Source organism: Spizellomyces punctatus (assembly GCF_000182565.1).
Source record: "Spizellomyces punctatus DAOM BR117 chromosome Unknown supercont1.9, whole genome shotgun sequence".
In the NCBI taxonomy this organism is placed as follows: domain Eukaryota; kingdom Fungi; phylum Chytridiomycota; class Chytridiomycetes; order Spizellomycetales; family Spizellomycetaceae; genus Spizellomyces; species Spizellomyces punctatus.
The window spans coordinates 389,757-404,927 of record NW_015971545.1 but is presented as its reverse complement, the minus strand read 5'-3'; the positions used below and the strand labels follow the sequence as shown (position 1 = coordinate 404,927).

The 15,171-nt window shown below is 47.4% G+C and overlaps 5 protein-coding genes across 5 annotated transcripts; 4 read left to right on the top strand and 1 right to left on the bottom strand.

Annotated features, from left to right (window-relative positions):
- Nucleotides 1–98: 98 nt before the first annotated feature.
- SPPG_05507 (uncharacterized protein) lies at nt 99–6,020 on the top strand (the record flags this gene model as incomplete). The annotated part of the gene is made up of 21 exons (XM_016753715.1): nt 99–184; nt 260–412; nt 475–648; nt 715–865; nt 919–1,053; nt 1,107–1,833; nt 1,904–2,279; nt 2,338–2,472; nt 2,536–2,740; nt 2,799–3,085; nt 3,147–3,635; nt 3,694–3,870; nt 3,937–4,293; nt 4,357–4,650; nt 4,714–4,899; nt 4,961–4,981; nt 5,043–5,159; nt 5,221–5,494; nt 5,550–5,728; nt 5,796–5,922; nt 5,995–6,020. The coding sequence occupies exons 1-21, from the start codon at nt 116–118 to the stop codon at nt 6,018–6,020; spliced, it is 4,659 nt and encodes a 1,552-aa protein (XP_016607291.1). The 5' UTR covers nt 99–115.
- A 188-nt stretch (nt 6,021–6,208) lies between these two features.
- On the bottom strand, nt 6,209–8,663 carry SPPG_05506 (AGC/PKA protein kinase). The gene is made up of 2 exons (XM_016753714.1): nt 7,117–8,663; nt 6,209–7,047 (listed from the first exon to the last, which is right to left on the bottom strand). Exons 1-2 carry the CDS (start codon nt 8,461–8,463, stop codon nt 6,364–6,366), a joined length of 2,031 nt encoding a protein of 676 aa, XP_016607290.1. The 5' UTR covers nt 8,464–8,663; the 3' UTR covers nt 6,209–6,363.
- Nucleotides 8,664–9,713: 1,050 nt separating this feature from the next.
- SPPG_05505 (uncharacterized protein) lies at nt 9,714–11,265 on the top strand. The gene has a single exon (XM_016753713.1). It carries the CDS (start codon nt 9,736–9,738, stop codon nt 11,116–11,118), a length of 1,383 nt encoding a protein of 460 aa, XP_016607289.1. The 5' UTR covers nt 9,714–9,735; the 3' UTR covers nt 11,119–11,265.
- Nucleotides 11,266–11,380: 115 nt separating this feature from the next.
- Nucleotides 11,381–12,748, top strand: SPPG_05504 (uncharacterized protein). The gene is made up of 4 exons (XM_016753712.1): nt 11,381–11,860; nt 11,927–12,361; nt 12,419–12,507; nt 12,576–12,748. The coding sequence occupies exons 1-4, from the start codon at nt 11,551–11,553 to the stop codon at nt 12,645–12,647; spliced, it is 906 nt and encodes a 301-aa protein (XP_016607288.1). The 5' UTR covers nt 11,381–11,550; the 3' UTR covers nt 12,648–12,748.
- Nucleotides 12,749–13,151: 403 nt separating this feature from the next.
- On the top strand, nt 13,152–15,147 carry SPPG_05503 (uncharacterized protein). The gene is made up of 5 exons (XM_016753711.1): nt 13,152–13,993; nt 14,054–14,253; nt 14,324–14,359; nt 14,432–14,813; nt 14,890–15,147. The coding sequence occupies exons 1-5, from the start codon at nt 13,237–13,239 to the stop codon at nt 15,141–15,143; spliced, it is 1,629 nt and encodes a 542-aa protein (XP_016607287.1). The 5' UTR covers nt 13,152–13,236; the 3' UTR covers nt 15,144–15,147.
- Nucleotides 15,148–15,171: the final 24 nt, after the last annotated feature.

Below are 15,171 nucleotides of genomic sequence, written 5' to 3'. Positions count from 1 at the left end.
GTTCTGACGTTCGCGTCCGAAATTGATTATGAAATGCATTACTAATCACTCCCCGCTGCAGACATCCCCCAAGCAACAAACCTGGTATACCTGTAACCGGTTGAGGAGCGCAAACATGGGAAGGAACGATAAGATAGCTTCAGCATCTCTCTCCTTTCCGCTTCAAAATTTGCCAGTAAATGATGTGAGTGTTTTTGTTTTGGACCTTGGTTCCGTATCTTGGCGTTCTGTGAAAGCATTGATCTAAACAGAAGATCAGGATACGTGGGACGCATTTCTGTTTGCAATTCATTCCGACACGCAGGACTCAAAAGAGATAGGACCAAGTGGTCACCAAGCCTTATATGATACTATCGCTTGTGGTACTCGACAACGGTTCTCAGTTATCTCAAAAGCTTCTTTACTGTCCTGGGTAGGCCGCTGCCTGTGCATTCAGAGCTTCATATTACATATTCACCACCACATGCCTCTAAGGCAGCTGAAAACGTCAAAAGTCATGATGCATGCAAAGAGTTGAAGTCCATGCTAGATGGCGGGACTTCCGAGAGCGATATTTCTGATTCATTACTAGCTCGGATCATGAAAGTTCGGCTTGTCATGTTGAAGCAAGAGGGAATCGAGATGCGAAACGCAGCCAAAGCAGTGAAGGTGTGCTTATACGATGCATTGACCGAACCAAAGACTTGTCTCATACGGTATTGTATTATTATGCAGGATACCCCTGAACCTGCCATCACTCCTCCTGATGCAGTAGAAGTCTCGAAAGCGAAGACGCCAAAGAAGGAAGATAAGGACAAGGAAAAAGAAAAAGAGAAGGATAAAGACAAAGAACGTGCCAAGTCGTCGCCAAAAAAAAATGCTAAAGGTAAGTGCATTGCCATTGTAGCCGAGAGCATAATCTGATCAGATCGGTGACAGCTGGACCTGCCGCAAAGCAGCCAGAGCCTGCGTCACGGCCAGAATCTGCAACAGTTCCTAGTGAGGTCTCCAAACGAAAGAATAAACTTCGGGATCGAGGGACCGTAAAACTAGATGCGAAACCAACAACAATTGGTGAGTGGGTCTTGTCGGACATTGTCGCGGGGCTCCTACTAAACTTCCCATAGGCGATGAGCCTCAGGATGGACCCGATATGTATTACGCCCTCAAGGATTTTGAACCGAGCTTCTATTCTGCTTTGATGGAGGAGACATTAGTCCAAATGAATCTGATTATCCGGCTCAGTGGTTCACCGGCAGAAAGCCGGACACTGCCCACCGAAAAACTTGGGGGTGATGACAAGGATTTCCCCCCTTCGAACTGGCAAACAGCAGAGGATTTCAAAATAATCCGCCAAATGGTACAGAATGTCCCAGATCCCTCACTTTGGAAAAGCTTGGCGATACTGGATGTCCAGGCAACGGAAGCCAAAGATTACAAGGAATTATTTGACTTGATCGCAAAAAGCATCTATTCTCTTCTTGAGAAGCGTAAGATCTATCAGACATTTTATTCGACCGACTCAGTCATCAACATTCCAGATATTGATCGGGGGCGGCTGCGCGAGACTTTGCGTTCATTTAGAAGTCTGATCCGGGCTGTACCCAATGAGAGCCTTCTCAACGTAGATCTATTGCTGGCTATTCTTTTAGAACAAGTTGGCCGAGCTGTGATTACCGAACCGCCCGCAGATACCTCAATGGTTGAATTCGCTGGGCGAGCTGAGGAAATTGCGGCTTTGAAACATTACATTGAGACCGCTGCAACAAAGCTTGTTTTTCATACCCCAAGGTCTAGCAAAATTACGTCAAATCGACCGCAGGACGATGACTTCAACCACGCAAAAGGTGACATGTAAGTACGAGTCTTGATTGCAGGAATCCGCTATGATACCTGTAATAACTGGGAAATTGGATTCCTGAAGTCGCACAGTTCCAATGGCTGATGTGCATTCCTACATTGCTCGCAAGATGAGCAGAGTTGCATCACTGGGAGTGGACACAGAGCCTCTGATGGATCACATTAGTAAACTTTATCGTACGCGGCGCTACATCGAGAACATACACGAGCTCGTCCGCAGCGGTCAAATGGAGGCCCCCGCTTCATCGCGAACACATCATCTTGAAAATATTGAAATACAGAAATTCTCAAATCAAGTGGATCTTGAGGAGACACAGCGCATATTACGGCAGCTCGAATTCGAAGAACTTCTCGAGCCTAACCAATGGGAATCTGATCAGGATGGTCCTCTAAGTGACTGGCACTGGTTAGAGCATCACAACAGCCATGCATTTATGCAAGTATGTAATCAATCTGCAGTTAATGACTGCTCATGCGGTAATTGAACATCTTTATTAGATCCTGCAAGGCGCTCAAGTTTTGAATCCGGAGGTTCGAGTGAAAGTTTCCGAGCGTGAGGCTGCCGTGTTGTTGGCTGTGATGGGTCCTGGACCAGCTGGGGCTACGCAGGCTGGTGTAGAATTTGATTGCCAGGTTCGTCAAAGTTGAATCAGTGCTCAGCTACTACGGCTGCCCGCTAATATTTGCGAAGAATAGGCAAAGACAAAGGTTGGCTTCGGACTATTTTCCGAGCTGTATGACAACAAGTCTCAGTATCTTAATCCGGTGCAACCGGAGAGAACCTACGTATACTCTACCGGGAATCAGATAATCCATTACCATGAGGATTGTACTTTTATGTACCCAAACACAGGAGTCCACATTCGGCACCGGAAAGTGAAGCAAATGGATAAGGAAATTGGTATGGGATATCGTCATCTCCGAGTAAGACCGTCTGCTCAATGTCATCTCGTTGAAAGACTCCTGCACAAGTTTGTACTCCCGTAACTTCATTATGAGCTGGAGAGGTCCTCAAACCCTCCGAGGATTGCCGTATTTTACTGCCTCATTCGAGGACGGGACCGTTTTCGGTGTTTCAATCAACTCCGCAGGAGAGAAGCTAGTACAGGCATCTACAGCGGACGGCTTAACCATAGAATGGAGCGCATCGGGCACAGTGTTTCAAAAAAACCTTTCCCTTAATTCTAGTCCTAGTTTTTCAGACGTAGCAAATGGCGAGGAAATGGGCCGACTCATAACGCCAGAGGTGAGTACAACGTCCGTCAATGGTATATGATGATGCAACTTTTAAGCGCTGTAAATGTTAGGGAACTGTGGTTAAATATCTTCACAACAACGAGGTGCAAGTTCTCTTTGCGAACGGGAATGTCACCACGCAGCGTCAATCCGGTGTATGCACAAGTACTAATGCGGAAGGAACAAAGCTAACTACAGCTAAGGACCGACCACCAACGGTGGAAAGTGTCAAAATTATCTGCGAAAAGGATCTGGCGAGCAAACATGTGAACGTGACCAGAGAAGACATGGTCATTGTTAAGACCGATGAGGCGGGCCAAACCACCTGCGAGCACGCAGATGGTACTTCCATTGCGACAAAACTAGTGGCGGGCACGTCCGAACTAGAGACGGACGAAGCATGCAAGAAGCCTGTAGAAATCAATATCAAATGCCGAGGATATGCATCACTGATGTTTAATCGGGACAGTGGAGTGACTCGTCTAGAATTCCCAAATAAGATCGTAGTAGAGAGATGGTTCAAGTCTGGAGAATCAGAGGCCAGTTATCGCATTTTAAAGGTATATCAGACATCTGCAACTGCGATCCTGCTCTACGACACCTAATAGGAATCTGCAGGGAGACCTGCTCCTCGAGATTGACTGCACCGGCAAAGCACTCTTTAAACCTGCCTCCTATCAACAGCATGTCCATGAGGAGGCGGGAAGTCACTACATCAATTGGTTAGACGGTTCTCTCGTCATGCATGACTGGGCTGGTAACAGGTTCGAGATAGACAAAAGTGGGCAATCTAGGGTACGTTGTCACTCAGTTTTTGTGGACCAGCAGTGCGCCTCGCTGACACATCTATGTTCCTTTCAGGTCAATCTCATGCAGACCGACGGGAAGGCGACATCAGCGCCCTCCCCAGAGAGTATTACGAGTCTCCTGGGGCAACGCGCACTCTGCAGCTCTCTCAGCAATATCTCTTATCGACCGGGAAATGCACCCAGACTATTTCTGCTCAGGGAAGATGGATCGGGCTTGGAGTTACTTAGGGATCTGGATACACTCAATTATCTAATTGAGTACAAGGACAAGCCCAGTGTGAAGATTATAGACGAACCCTTGCAACAGAGCCCGTCGTCATTATGTCTCACAATATTAGTATCGGACGACGATACTGAAGACTCTTATATAGCAAAGAGTCAACAAGGAGCGATTGTGAAATACAGACAGGTAAATGAACTTTCATTTTCTTCCAAATTGATGGAATGTCCACTCAACACGTCGATTTGCCAGCTGATCTGCCATCCTCGTGTAACACAACATCTGCGTAAACTCGTAATGAGCGACATGAAAGCTCTCGAGAACTGGAAAGTGGGCAAAGAACAAAGCTCAAATGGATACGCCATGTACGAGAAGCTTAACCCCGATGCAGAGAATGTAGCGGAGGAGCTGACAACACGTCAGTCAACTATCGAAGATGACAAACTAGTATACGGGCGAGATCGTAACACTACGGAACAGGCTATACGACAAAAGTATTTACTGAAGGAGAGTGATCTAATTCAGAAGCGAGCAGCGGGACAAGAGGTGGCGCACCATCATTGTTTCTCCCTGCTACCAGGTTGTCTTAATGATACTGGATCCTTGTAGATTTACGATCATTCAAAACAGTTGCAAGCTTCTACGCCAACAACTTCGAAGCCCGTGGCCTTGTATCCGGATGAAAATAGCCGCGTGCCCAGTAGAAAAAGAAGATCCCTGCAGCGGTTGCTTCGCGATGGAGATGTCATACCTGGCTACTTTAGCAGTCCGGAGGGACAAATCTCACCGGATAAGGTAGGAACCAGCCTTGTTGCTCTCACTGTAAAGTGATGTTTCTGACCTTCAGTCCACCCAGTTGGATCCGATCCCCCGAAAGGTATTTTCACGTATACATAGGAATATATTGAAAATCGCGTCCCGACTGATTTCAACGACAGGTGGATACAGCACCAGCCGCTGATAGTTATGCATCAGACATAGTCTGCAGCAAACCAGCCCCGGTTGACATTGGAAAAACAAATGAGGTGCCTTCAAGCGAAGAGAACCCTTCTCAGGTATAACATTAACAACAATATTCAGGTGGAAACTCTAACTAAAACCACGTCGCGTTGGAAGGAATCTTCACTGGCAATGCAAGATGTGCCCACTGTCAGTAGCGAGAAAGAGCATACGCCTCATTCCGTGATTCAACCAAATCCTAACGACTTGCCTACCAACCCCCGCAACGTCGACGTTCTCGGTAGACCCCGGAGATCCAAGGTTCCTTTACCAGCGGTTCTGAGGAGCAGTAAGCCAGGAATGGTTCCCAATGCCCATTACATAGCGGTCGAGGCACATGCCCGGCGCCAAATTAACACAGCGTCAACAGCCCGACTGACCAAGAATGAAGGCACGTTATCGGAGAGACCAGTTGTATGCGAATGTTGCTGACTCCATTGTTGCAGAATTGCCGAGTTTAGGGACCTTTGATGTCCTGCCTTCGCAAATTAAATTTGGAACCGTGAAGGCTGGCGAATCTTCAGAAGCAACATTGACAATCATTAACGTGGGCAACGATTCGGCCAGATTCAAAATAAAGCATCAACCCGGTAGCTGCATTACTTCAAGCTACAAGCAAGGGCCGGTTAGTAGCAAAACTTCCATGGTTCATTATGAATACCCCGACGCTCTTGCCTAAATGCGCTCTGCAGGTTGCTCCCGGTATGCGGAAGGAAGTGCAATTGGTCCTCAGAGCCCCTGAAGCGGATAAGCAGACACTCAAGGAGGTTATACAGGTTATTACAGAATCCTGGATTTTGAACGTACCATGTTCAGCAAGTAAGTTTCACTCCCATTCTTTGGCAAGAATTGCGACGAATCTTTGTTCTTACAACAGAATTCAATTGAAAGCAATAAGTTCAGCGAGCTCCATTTGATGGCATGGCAGACGTATGTTGCCACTCTCCCGTCAATAGAAAGATTCTTTGGTTGTCTGTTCATCCTGTAATACCTGTAATTCTGCTGAGGTTTATCTCTTAACCTATCCCAAATGGCGAAAAAGACTGCTCGCGCAGTTTGTTCGTAAAACCTCTTCACATAGCTATTCGAAATACCGCGCAAAGAAGCCCAAAATATAAACCACCGTCTTTCTATTAGCCCAAGGGTATACTACAAAAAAAACTATGACCCTGAGACGGAAAACTTCTACGGACTATGCTAGACTAAATGATGTGTAATAGCGGCCATAGTTACGGGAACATGCACTACAGTCCTATCATCCTAAAAGTCCTTGAAAAGTTCAACAAACGGATCCGTAGTTAAGAACCCATTAGAGGTAGATCCACTTTTCAAGACTTCCATATAATCGTCCACCCTTGCTCCTCGGGCAGCCCGCTCTCGTTCAATCACATCAGGAGCGTCGCATGCAGGAACAAACGGGGGCGTTGTCTGACGTGCTTCCGCCTTCTTCCACTGTAATGTTTTGAACCACGGATGTTGTCGAATTTCCGCGCCATCACCACTAGACCCCAGTCGCCTGTCTACATCCAGGTCCAGCAGGCGCTTAACGAGGTCTTTGGCGGGGCCCTTGACAAGTGGTTGCCATTTGATTTTTCCCACTTGAATGTTTTCGTATATACGGTCTGAGGATTCGTCCCCGAAAGGAGTCTTTCCCGAAATTAGCTCAAACACTAGGACACCGAGAGACCACCAGTCAACCGCTTTATTATAAGGTTTGTTAGCTACGATCTCAGCCGCAATGTAGTCTGGTGTGCCGCAAAACGATTGTGTAGTTTTGTTGACGATTTTAGCAAACCCAAAATCGGCGAGCTTGGTGTGACCTGTTGTGTCGAGGAGGATGTTTTCTGGCTTGAGATCTCGATATACAATATTGTACGAGTGGAGGTATTCGAGGGCAATCAAAACTTCAGAGACGTAAAACCGGGCGTCATCTTCTGCGAAACGCTAGATATATGAACACGAGTCTCAATGAGAATGTTCATGGAATGACGGAAAGTGGAATGAAAGGCTTACCTGAACCTTCCTCAAATAAGAGAACAAATCTCCACCCGCCACATACTCCATTGTCATGAACAAGTATGTGACATTCTGGAAAGTATGATACAATTCCACAATGAACGGATGATTGATGCTTCTCAGAATGTTCTTCTCGTTTAGAATCTGCTTCTCTTGCTTTAGTTTGACGACATCGTGCTTTTTAATGGCCTTCAAGGCGTAATATCGTCCGGTAGAGTGCTTGAGGCGCACCAAGAATACATTCGCAAAACCGCCTTTACCGACTCGACGCACGATGTGAAAGTCATCAAGATGGTAATCACGGTGCAGACCCGGCGCAGTGGTGGAAGGTGAGATTTCGTATGCAGAGAGGGTACCCTTGCGTTGATTAGTTGTGAGCTGGCCAATGCTGGCAAGAGGAGAAACAGGGGAAGTGAGGTTGGCGTCGCAGCCTGGTGTTGCGCTGGAAGCACGGGATTTCTTGGGAAGTTTGGTGAATAGTGTACTGATCTTGGGAAGAGATTTGGCGTGTTTGGTGCCGAGCTGTATAGAAGTAACTACGCCTACGTTGGTGTTCGACGCCGTCAAGCCAAGCGAATCAACACTACCGCTCACGGGCGATGTGAAGGCTGAAGATGAATTATTAACGTTAAGTTCTGAGACTTGATCCAGGGCTTCCTGCGATGCAGAGTCCTCGTAGATTGGTTGTGATATCTGAGCAGCGGACTTTGCGGTTCGTAATTCGTTCGGTTGCTGAAGACCAGTAGGCATGGACACATGGGTTCCCTTGCTCTTTGATAGTCCAGATTTGGGACGGCCAAGGGAAAGTGACTTGAGGGACATCCGGTCTCCAGGAGAATTCGCAGAAAGCACCTGCTTGCTAATATCTCCACCAGATACATCAATGGAGACGGCCTTCTGCACTTTCATTTGATTCTTCCCAGCCGAATGTGCCCTGGTCAAAGTGGTTTGTCCGCTTGATTGATGTGTCTGCTGCTGCGGTGAGGCATTAGGAGTTCCCTCCAGCTCACCAGAACCGGACATTCTGGCATCGCTCCTTGACTTCCTGATGCCTGCAAGTGGTGGTAACGTTGTCGACCCACTTGTCGACGAGGCCAATTTACCATTGCTGGATCCGCGCATACTAATTCCAGAGTCCATCGTCAGTGCTCCATTTGAGGGTTCATCAAAAAAGGGTGCCCCAGATGATGAGCCGGTTTGTGCTGGTAGTAAATTGTTCAGTGATCTTTTCCTGCCCAATGCTCCCCGGAGTGCACCGAATTTCTCCTGCAAGGAATTCTTGCGGGACAAAGAGTTTGTTTTGCCAACTGACTCGGTGGTGGAAAGGGTTTGTAAGTCCAACATTTTCTTTTCTGTTGACGACCAAATGAGGATGCCTGAAAGACTTGAGCGCAATAAGAAACCGAAGACGAGGGCGTAGCGAATTAGGGTATCCAACAGATTATCGAGGAATGTGGTTGAGAGGACGCCTGCCGAAATGAGCAGGTGAAGAGGTTCGATAGAATAGCCCACCCTTTAAGAGCTAGCACTACACTCACTGCAACTAGAAGGTCCAGAGCACGAGGACGGTCCACCCATCTCAATTTAGGGCATCCTCGAAAGCTTCCAGAAGATGAATGTTTGAGCAACCACCGTAGCACATCCACATTGATTTGGTTCACTTGGACCTGGCAACCTTTGATGACGTTGAGCGTCTCCGGGTGGATGGGAAGATGCCGGTATCATGTATGTATCTTTATTTAGAAATGGTGAATAGATGGGGCGCTGCCTCCCTTGGGTTAACACAATAAAAACGGTGGGTACGACACGTATTGCTAAGAATAGGTTGACATGTTAAAACTGTTATGGCAGTGAGACAATGTAGTTTCATTCTGGGAAGCACTGAGTTGCTTTGAGGATACCAGCCTGTGCCATGTTCCAGAAAAGAACAAGACGTCCAAGATGGACGGCGTCATGGAAACTTGGGATTATTCGACAGTACTAGCGAATCCTACACGTTCATCAGCTAATGTGTATGAAGTAACAGCAAGGGAATCGCGCTGTCGTATTCAATGGGATGTCACATTGTGAATTTACGGGCGTAAATCTACTTTCGAGGATTTCAGTTACAGGATCAACAATATGATAGAGGACGATGATTGAATTCGTGAAATGCTGCATGTTCTCTGCGATATCCTTTTGCACGTGGCCTAGCCAGACGACAGCATACAGGACGGATTTTTACAAGTAGGTTCGAATAATCAATGTAAGCACGACCTACATGTGCTGTTTGGGAAATAGAAGGACATCTGACTGGCAACGAACACTGGAGTGCATTTGTCCAGCTGAGGCTCACCAGAACGTCGCAATTCAGAAAAGTTCGAGTAGGAAGACTATCTTTTACATCCTACATCCCATGATATAGCAAAATGAGTCCCGGTTGATGCATCACGACAGTCAAGTTGAAAAGTCATTGAAAAGTCAAAATCCGTGCCTTGAACTTGGACAAGCCGAAAGCCTCACGTTGCGTAACCCACGCGTTGCGTTTGTGTGCGCACGGGTGAACGGGGGAGGGGGGTGTGAGGCTGACCCGTCAAGTAAAGCACATTGCAAGTCTATCTTTTGGCTATTCCAGATATGAATCCTTTCAATCCGCGACCTTTATCTTCTCTTTCATACGGCACTCTTGAGCTCCCATCCATGTATAATACCTCTCTATTCTACCGATCATCTAGAAATGCCCACCGCTCCATGTCATGGTCCACCGCCGGTCACCACGACCAAGAACCCGGCCCCTCACCGGCATATATCATATTCCTCATGATCCTCGCTACATGTCTGCTGCTTTTCATGATATCTCTCTGGCCGCTCGCTCCCCTATGTCCGGAATCTAAGAGTATTGTAATGGAATTTGGAGAGCGGCGAGTGATAAAGATTGATGCTTGGGACGTCAGTGCTGTAGAATTGCGGGTGAAGAATCCCTGGTTAGTGGAGGAAGGTGCCGACAGTGATTTACAGATAGAGGCTGAAGCGATCTTGGTGGAAGATGGCGACGCACCGCCTCTGGACGACGTTGTGCCACTCAGGCGAGACATCCACTTCCCTTTGTTCAAAAAAGAACATAAAACGGAAATTGTCCCAAAGGTTGCAACGTTTTCTCTACGATCTGATTCACATGTACGAGTTGAGTGGTCGTTTCGCGAAGATGCCCCAGTGTTTCTTATGATCATTCGTACGAGAGATGCCTACCTACTATGGAGAGCGGAGGGCAGAATTCTCAAAAACATGGTGGTGTTCACGGGCGAATGCGGCCCAGAGGGATCAATGGAATTCACAACCACTCATGTATCCAGATATTACTTTATCTTTTCATCAAATCAACCTACTGCGAACAGGCAAACCGAGACAGAAGTTTCTCCTTTGCCTGTTCCGCATCCGTCAATCGACGAAAACGGTGGACACGCAATTGTAACTGTACAGTCACGAACATATCGGCGTCCGGATAATCCCATCCAGCGCTCGATCCTGTTGTCTAATAACAGCAAACAAGTCATCTTTACTTTCTCTAAATACTTGTATCCCTCTGCCTACTTGCTTTTCTCGATTCCGCCAATTCATGGTAAAGATGGCCAGGATGCGGTGATCATCACATACCAAACTCGCCCTTCGATAACCATACTTGCGGAATGGTGGCCGGTCTGGGTCCTCCTAGCGATGGCCGCGATGATGCTGTGCCTGGTAGCTGCCGAAGGTTGTATGCGTTGTCTATGGAGAGGGATGTTGTGGATACGGCGTCATTTTATTGCCGGGCCAGAATCCCGATATGAAATCATCGGTGAACGAGATACTCGAGTTGACTTTAGTGATCACCATGTGAGGGAGAGGTTACCCGTCTATCAAGTATCGTCTCCCTTACCGATATATACGCCGAGACAGGTACAGATGGACCATATCTCGACATCACCTCCACCGTCCTACTCATCGATTGATGTGCGACATGCCATATGCGAGCAAATGTGAAATAGTAAAATGCTAATATCTCTAATGGCCTTTGTAACCCATAAATGGTTGTAATTATCCGCTTTTGGGAATAAAAATAAGGATATCCACGTGATCTGCTATATAAGCAGAAATTTAAGTTTTAAATATAAAGGTATTTATCTTGGGGTGGAATTTCTTTTCGTTTTTCTTTTACCTCCGTTCATCTATCCATCAGAGAAGAAAAGACATGCCTGGTGGCTATTATGGCAGGCAGCTTTCCTGGTGGCGAGCATTTCTATCTGCAGCCACTTAAATATTGAAACAAAAAGGGTCTATCCAAGATGGTGGTGCCAAGACATGGATGAACGAGATGGTTATAAAAAAGGAAACCCTAGATAGTTTTCCTCTCGTCTGCTGCATTTTGAATATACACACAATCATTCTACTCTTCTCCTGCAAAAAACAATCCCGATGAAGGCATCGCTCATCTTTGCTCAAATCGCGACTCTGGTGGCAGCCGTTTCTGCACATTCAAAGTTGACCGCGCCGCTGGGTTTGAATGTTGATCCCGCTGTAGATCTTGGATCTCAGGCGGACGTGGCTCTCGGAGTGACTGCAAGAAATCCCTGTGGAAGAGTGCTCGGAAAAGGCGCACCACAGTTACAAGACGCCATAGCGCAACCGCGCGCCACGTTTGCCCCTGGAAGTGAGGTCGATCTCGGATACTTTATCGTGAATCAGGACGGTGCCGGTCCTGTGTCAGTTTCCTTTTCTGCTGATGGTGAGTAGCTTTACTAATATACCGTAGAGTCATGCAACGTTTTTCTTACAGTTTACATCTTCCCAGCTGGCCAAACATGGACCCAAGCCCAGGTCCTCCAGAATGCCCCTGGCAGAGGAGGGCTTAATCTGGCTAACCTCAGAGGCGGATCTGACGCTCAAGTCAAAATCCAGGTCCCCAATATGGAATGCCCCGCTGGATCCTGCGTTATGATGGTTCGCAACCCGATTACCTTTGGCTCGTGCGCTCCTGTTGAGATCAAGCAAGGGGCAACCAATAATATGATCATGACGTTCGAGAATCAGGGAGGAAAGCCCGTCGGACAGGGATTGAGAGGTGCGGCCGCTGGTGGTATCGGTGCGTTCGTTGACAAGCCTGCTGGCGGCAAAAAGGGTGCCAAAGGAGCTGGTGGTGCTGCTGGTGCTGCTGGTGCTTTGGGAGGTATTCTTGATGGTGCAAAAGCTGGCAAGGGAGCCGGCGGTCTTGGTGATATCTTGGGAGGTGTTCTCGGCGGAGCTGGCGGTGCAAAAGCTGGTGGTCTTGGTGATATCTTGGGAGGTGTTCTCGGCGGAGCTGGCGGTGGAAAAGCTGGTGGTCTTGGTGATATTCTTCGAGGTGCCGCTGGCAAAGCCAAGGCTGCAGCCGAGGTCAGTATTGTTATTGTGAAAATGTTTTTACGCATTTTCTCTAAACTAACGGTAATTGCGGTATGTAGGATGCGGCTACTGCTGCGACTGATATCCCTGGTGTCAGTGCGGACGACCTCAAATTGATACACACTTCTTAAGACTGCTCGTTGTGAACAAAATTGTGTATAATGTATAGATCTATATAAGCATGTCGAAATAAATATACAGAATTGTTGCATGTGTCGCTGATTCGGCGTCCCAATATGTCGTATTTGCCATTCTCATGGTGTGAGGAGGAAAAAGCCCGGTCTCTCCCCTCCCGGCCATCCTGAGACATCTGCCACCAATCACTCCACAAGTCCTTTTGGGGACTAGGACCATGTCCACCCGGAAAATACCTGTATGGGACAATCTTGGCAAAAAATCAAGCATCTTGCCGACAAAGCAACTACTATGGCTGTTTGCTGTGGATTATGTTACCCGTGGCTTAGCGACGTGTCCAGGTCTGTCAAAGATATCCAAAGGTCATTTCCAACGGACAATGGGTTTGGCCTACCCTCACTGACGTCGGCGGGGCAAATTCCTGGGCATATGAGGGCAATATGACGCAAAATAAACGTGAACTGACTGGCAATGTTTGGAAAATAGGAACCTTTGGTTGAAATTTATATAAATGTGTGCAGGAGACAAGTCTGTCCATTTCTTGCGCAAGTGCATCGACTGTTATCTCATAGCCATTCATTAAACATGCTTTACCAAAATTCATATAATCAACAGTCCCCCACACAAGGTCCGCTAGTTACCAGCGCATACCTTGCACCGACACTCGTCCCGCAATCAGGTCAATCATCTCAACTCATTCCGACAGCAGCGACACTCTTACCTTCACCACAGCGCAGCTACCCACCCAGTCGCCCTCGATCTCCTAGTCCCAGTGGGTCAAGAAATGAATTAAGATCCCGCTCCCGATCCCGATCACCATCTCTCCTCCTCGAAACTCCACAAGCCGCATTTGGGTCTCGCCGGTCATCAATGGCTTCTGTGCATGATTCAAATCTTCGCATACAAATACCTACCTCGCCGGAGCCAGCCGAGTCCGTTTCTCTCCCAGCTACAGTGACGATTCAAGTACCCCAGTCCCCTGTTTCACCTGCACTATTAACATCCAAATGGTCAACTTCGCCCACTGTTCAGCAGTCACCGGTTTCTTTTCCTGCCACAGTATCAGTGCAATTGCCAAATCACGGCATTGATGCTCCACGAAGTGCGGAAGCAGCCTCGATTTATTCACAGCAGCAGTGGGGTGCAAATGACGTTGACAACGAAACAGTTCTAGCTGCAAGCGTGAGAGGAGGCCCTTCAGGTCTTCAGCTGGCGGTAGGTCCAGAAGCTTCCGCTCAGCTACTTCTCGCAGACCCGTTTGCACCGCTTTCCAATGCAGACGCTGCAGAGAATGTTCAGGCTTTGCGAAATGCACTCAAAGGTGTCGACGGACATGGTGTTGGTAAGAACTCAAAATTGTTAACCTATTCACAGAGATATATTAAATAAGAGTATTATGTAGATACAAAAACCATCATCAACATCCTTGGCACGCGCACACCAGACCAGTGCACCCAAATCGCTCAAGCGTACAAAGCTTCATACGGTAAATCCCTGGCGGACGATTTGAAGAGTCACCTCTCTGGTAATTTTGGAAAGCTATGCGTCGGTTTGGCAACACCCCTTCCTGAATATGATGCAGAATGCCTACGAGATGCTGTGGTATGTTGAAGTTCCCATGTTGGCAAAGGAGGAGAGACGTCCTTTTTGCTGATATTTTTGGTGGTTACAGTCTGGTGTGGGTACCAATGAGGACGTACTCATTGAGGTATGACCTGCCTAAATTCGCAATGTCCCCATTCACCATCATTGATGTTGTTGGATCACACTTTCACTGCAGATCTTGATTGGGCGCTCCAATGCCGAACTAGCCGCCATCAAAGAAGCGTATTTCGACCTTTACATGAAAAAGCTCGAAGATGTAATATCAAACGAGACGTCCAGCCATCTCAAGAAGCTATTGATAGCCGTTTTACAAGCATCACGAGACGAAACGGAACAAATGTACGATGTCGAAGCTGATGTCGAGGCCTTGTTCCAAGAATCCAGAAAATCGCGATGGAGTACTGATCAAAGTGTGTTTATCGCCACATTGTGTGGACGGTCTGACGCTCACTTGCTGGCGCTGTTTGAAACCTACCAGCGGAAACATGGAATGCCAATAGAGTCGCTCATTAGGAAACATTCCGGCGGGGACTTGGAGAAGGGATTAATTGCATTAGGTGAGTAATTTGCTTGACAACTAGTAGCAGAGGGCAAAGGACTGACCATCCCAACATGACCCTTCCCAACTTTTAGTTCACTCAATTCAAAATCGGCCAGCCCATGTAGCGACTCTCTTTGAATCTTCCCTCCACGGTCTTTTTGGGATTCACGATAGCACCCTTATTCGCCTGACCGTGCGACACCGCGACCCAAGAGTCATGCGGCTGGTGAGGAACGCCTATGAAGCGGTGTTTGGAAAGAGTTTGTATAGGCGTGTAGAGGATGTTACTTCTGGGGATTACAAGAGGCTCTTGTTGCGGTGTGTTGGATTGGATGAGGGTATTTGATTTGACACTAGATTTTTTTTTTATTATT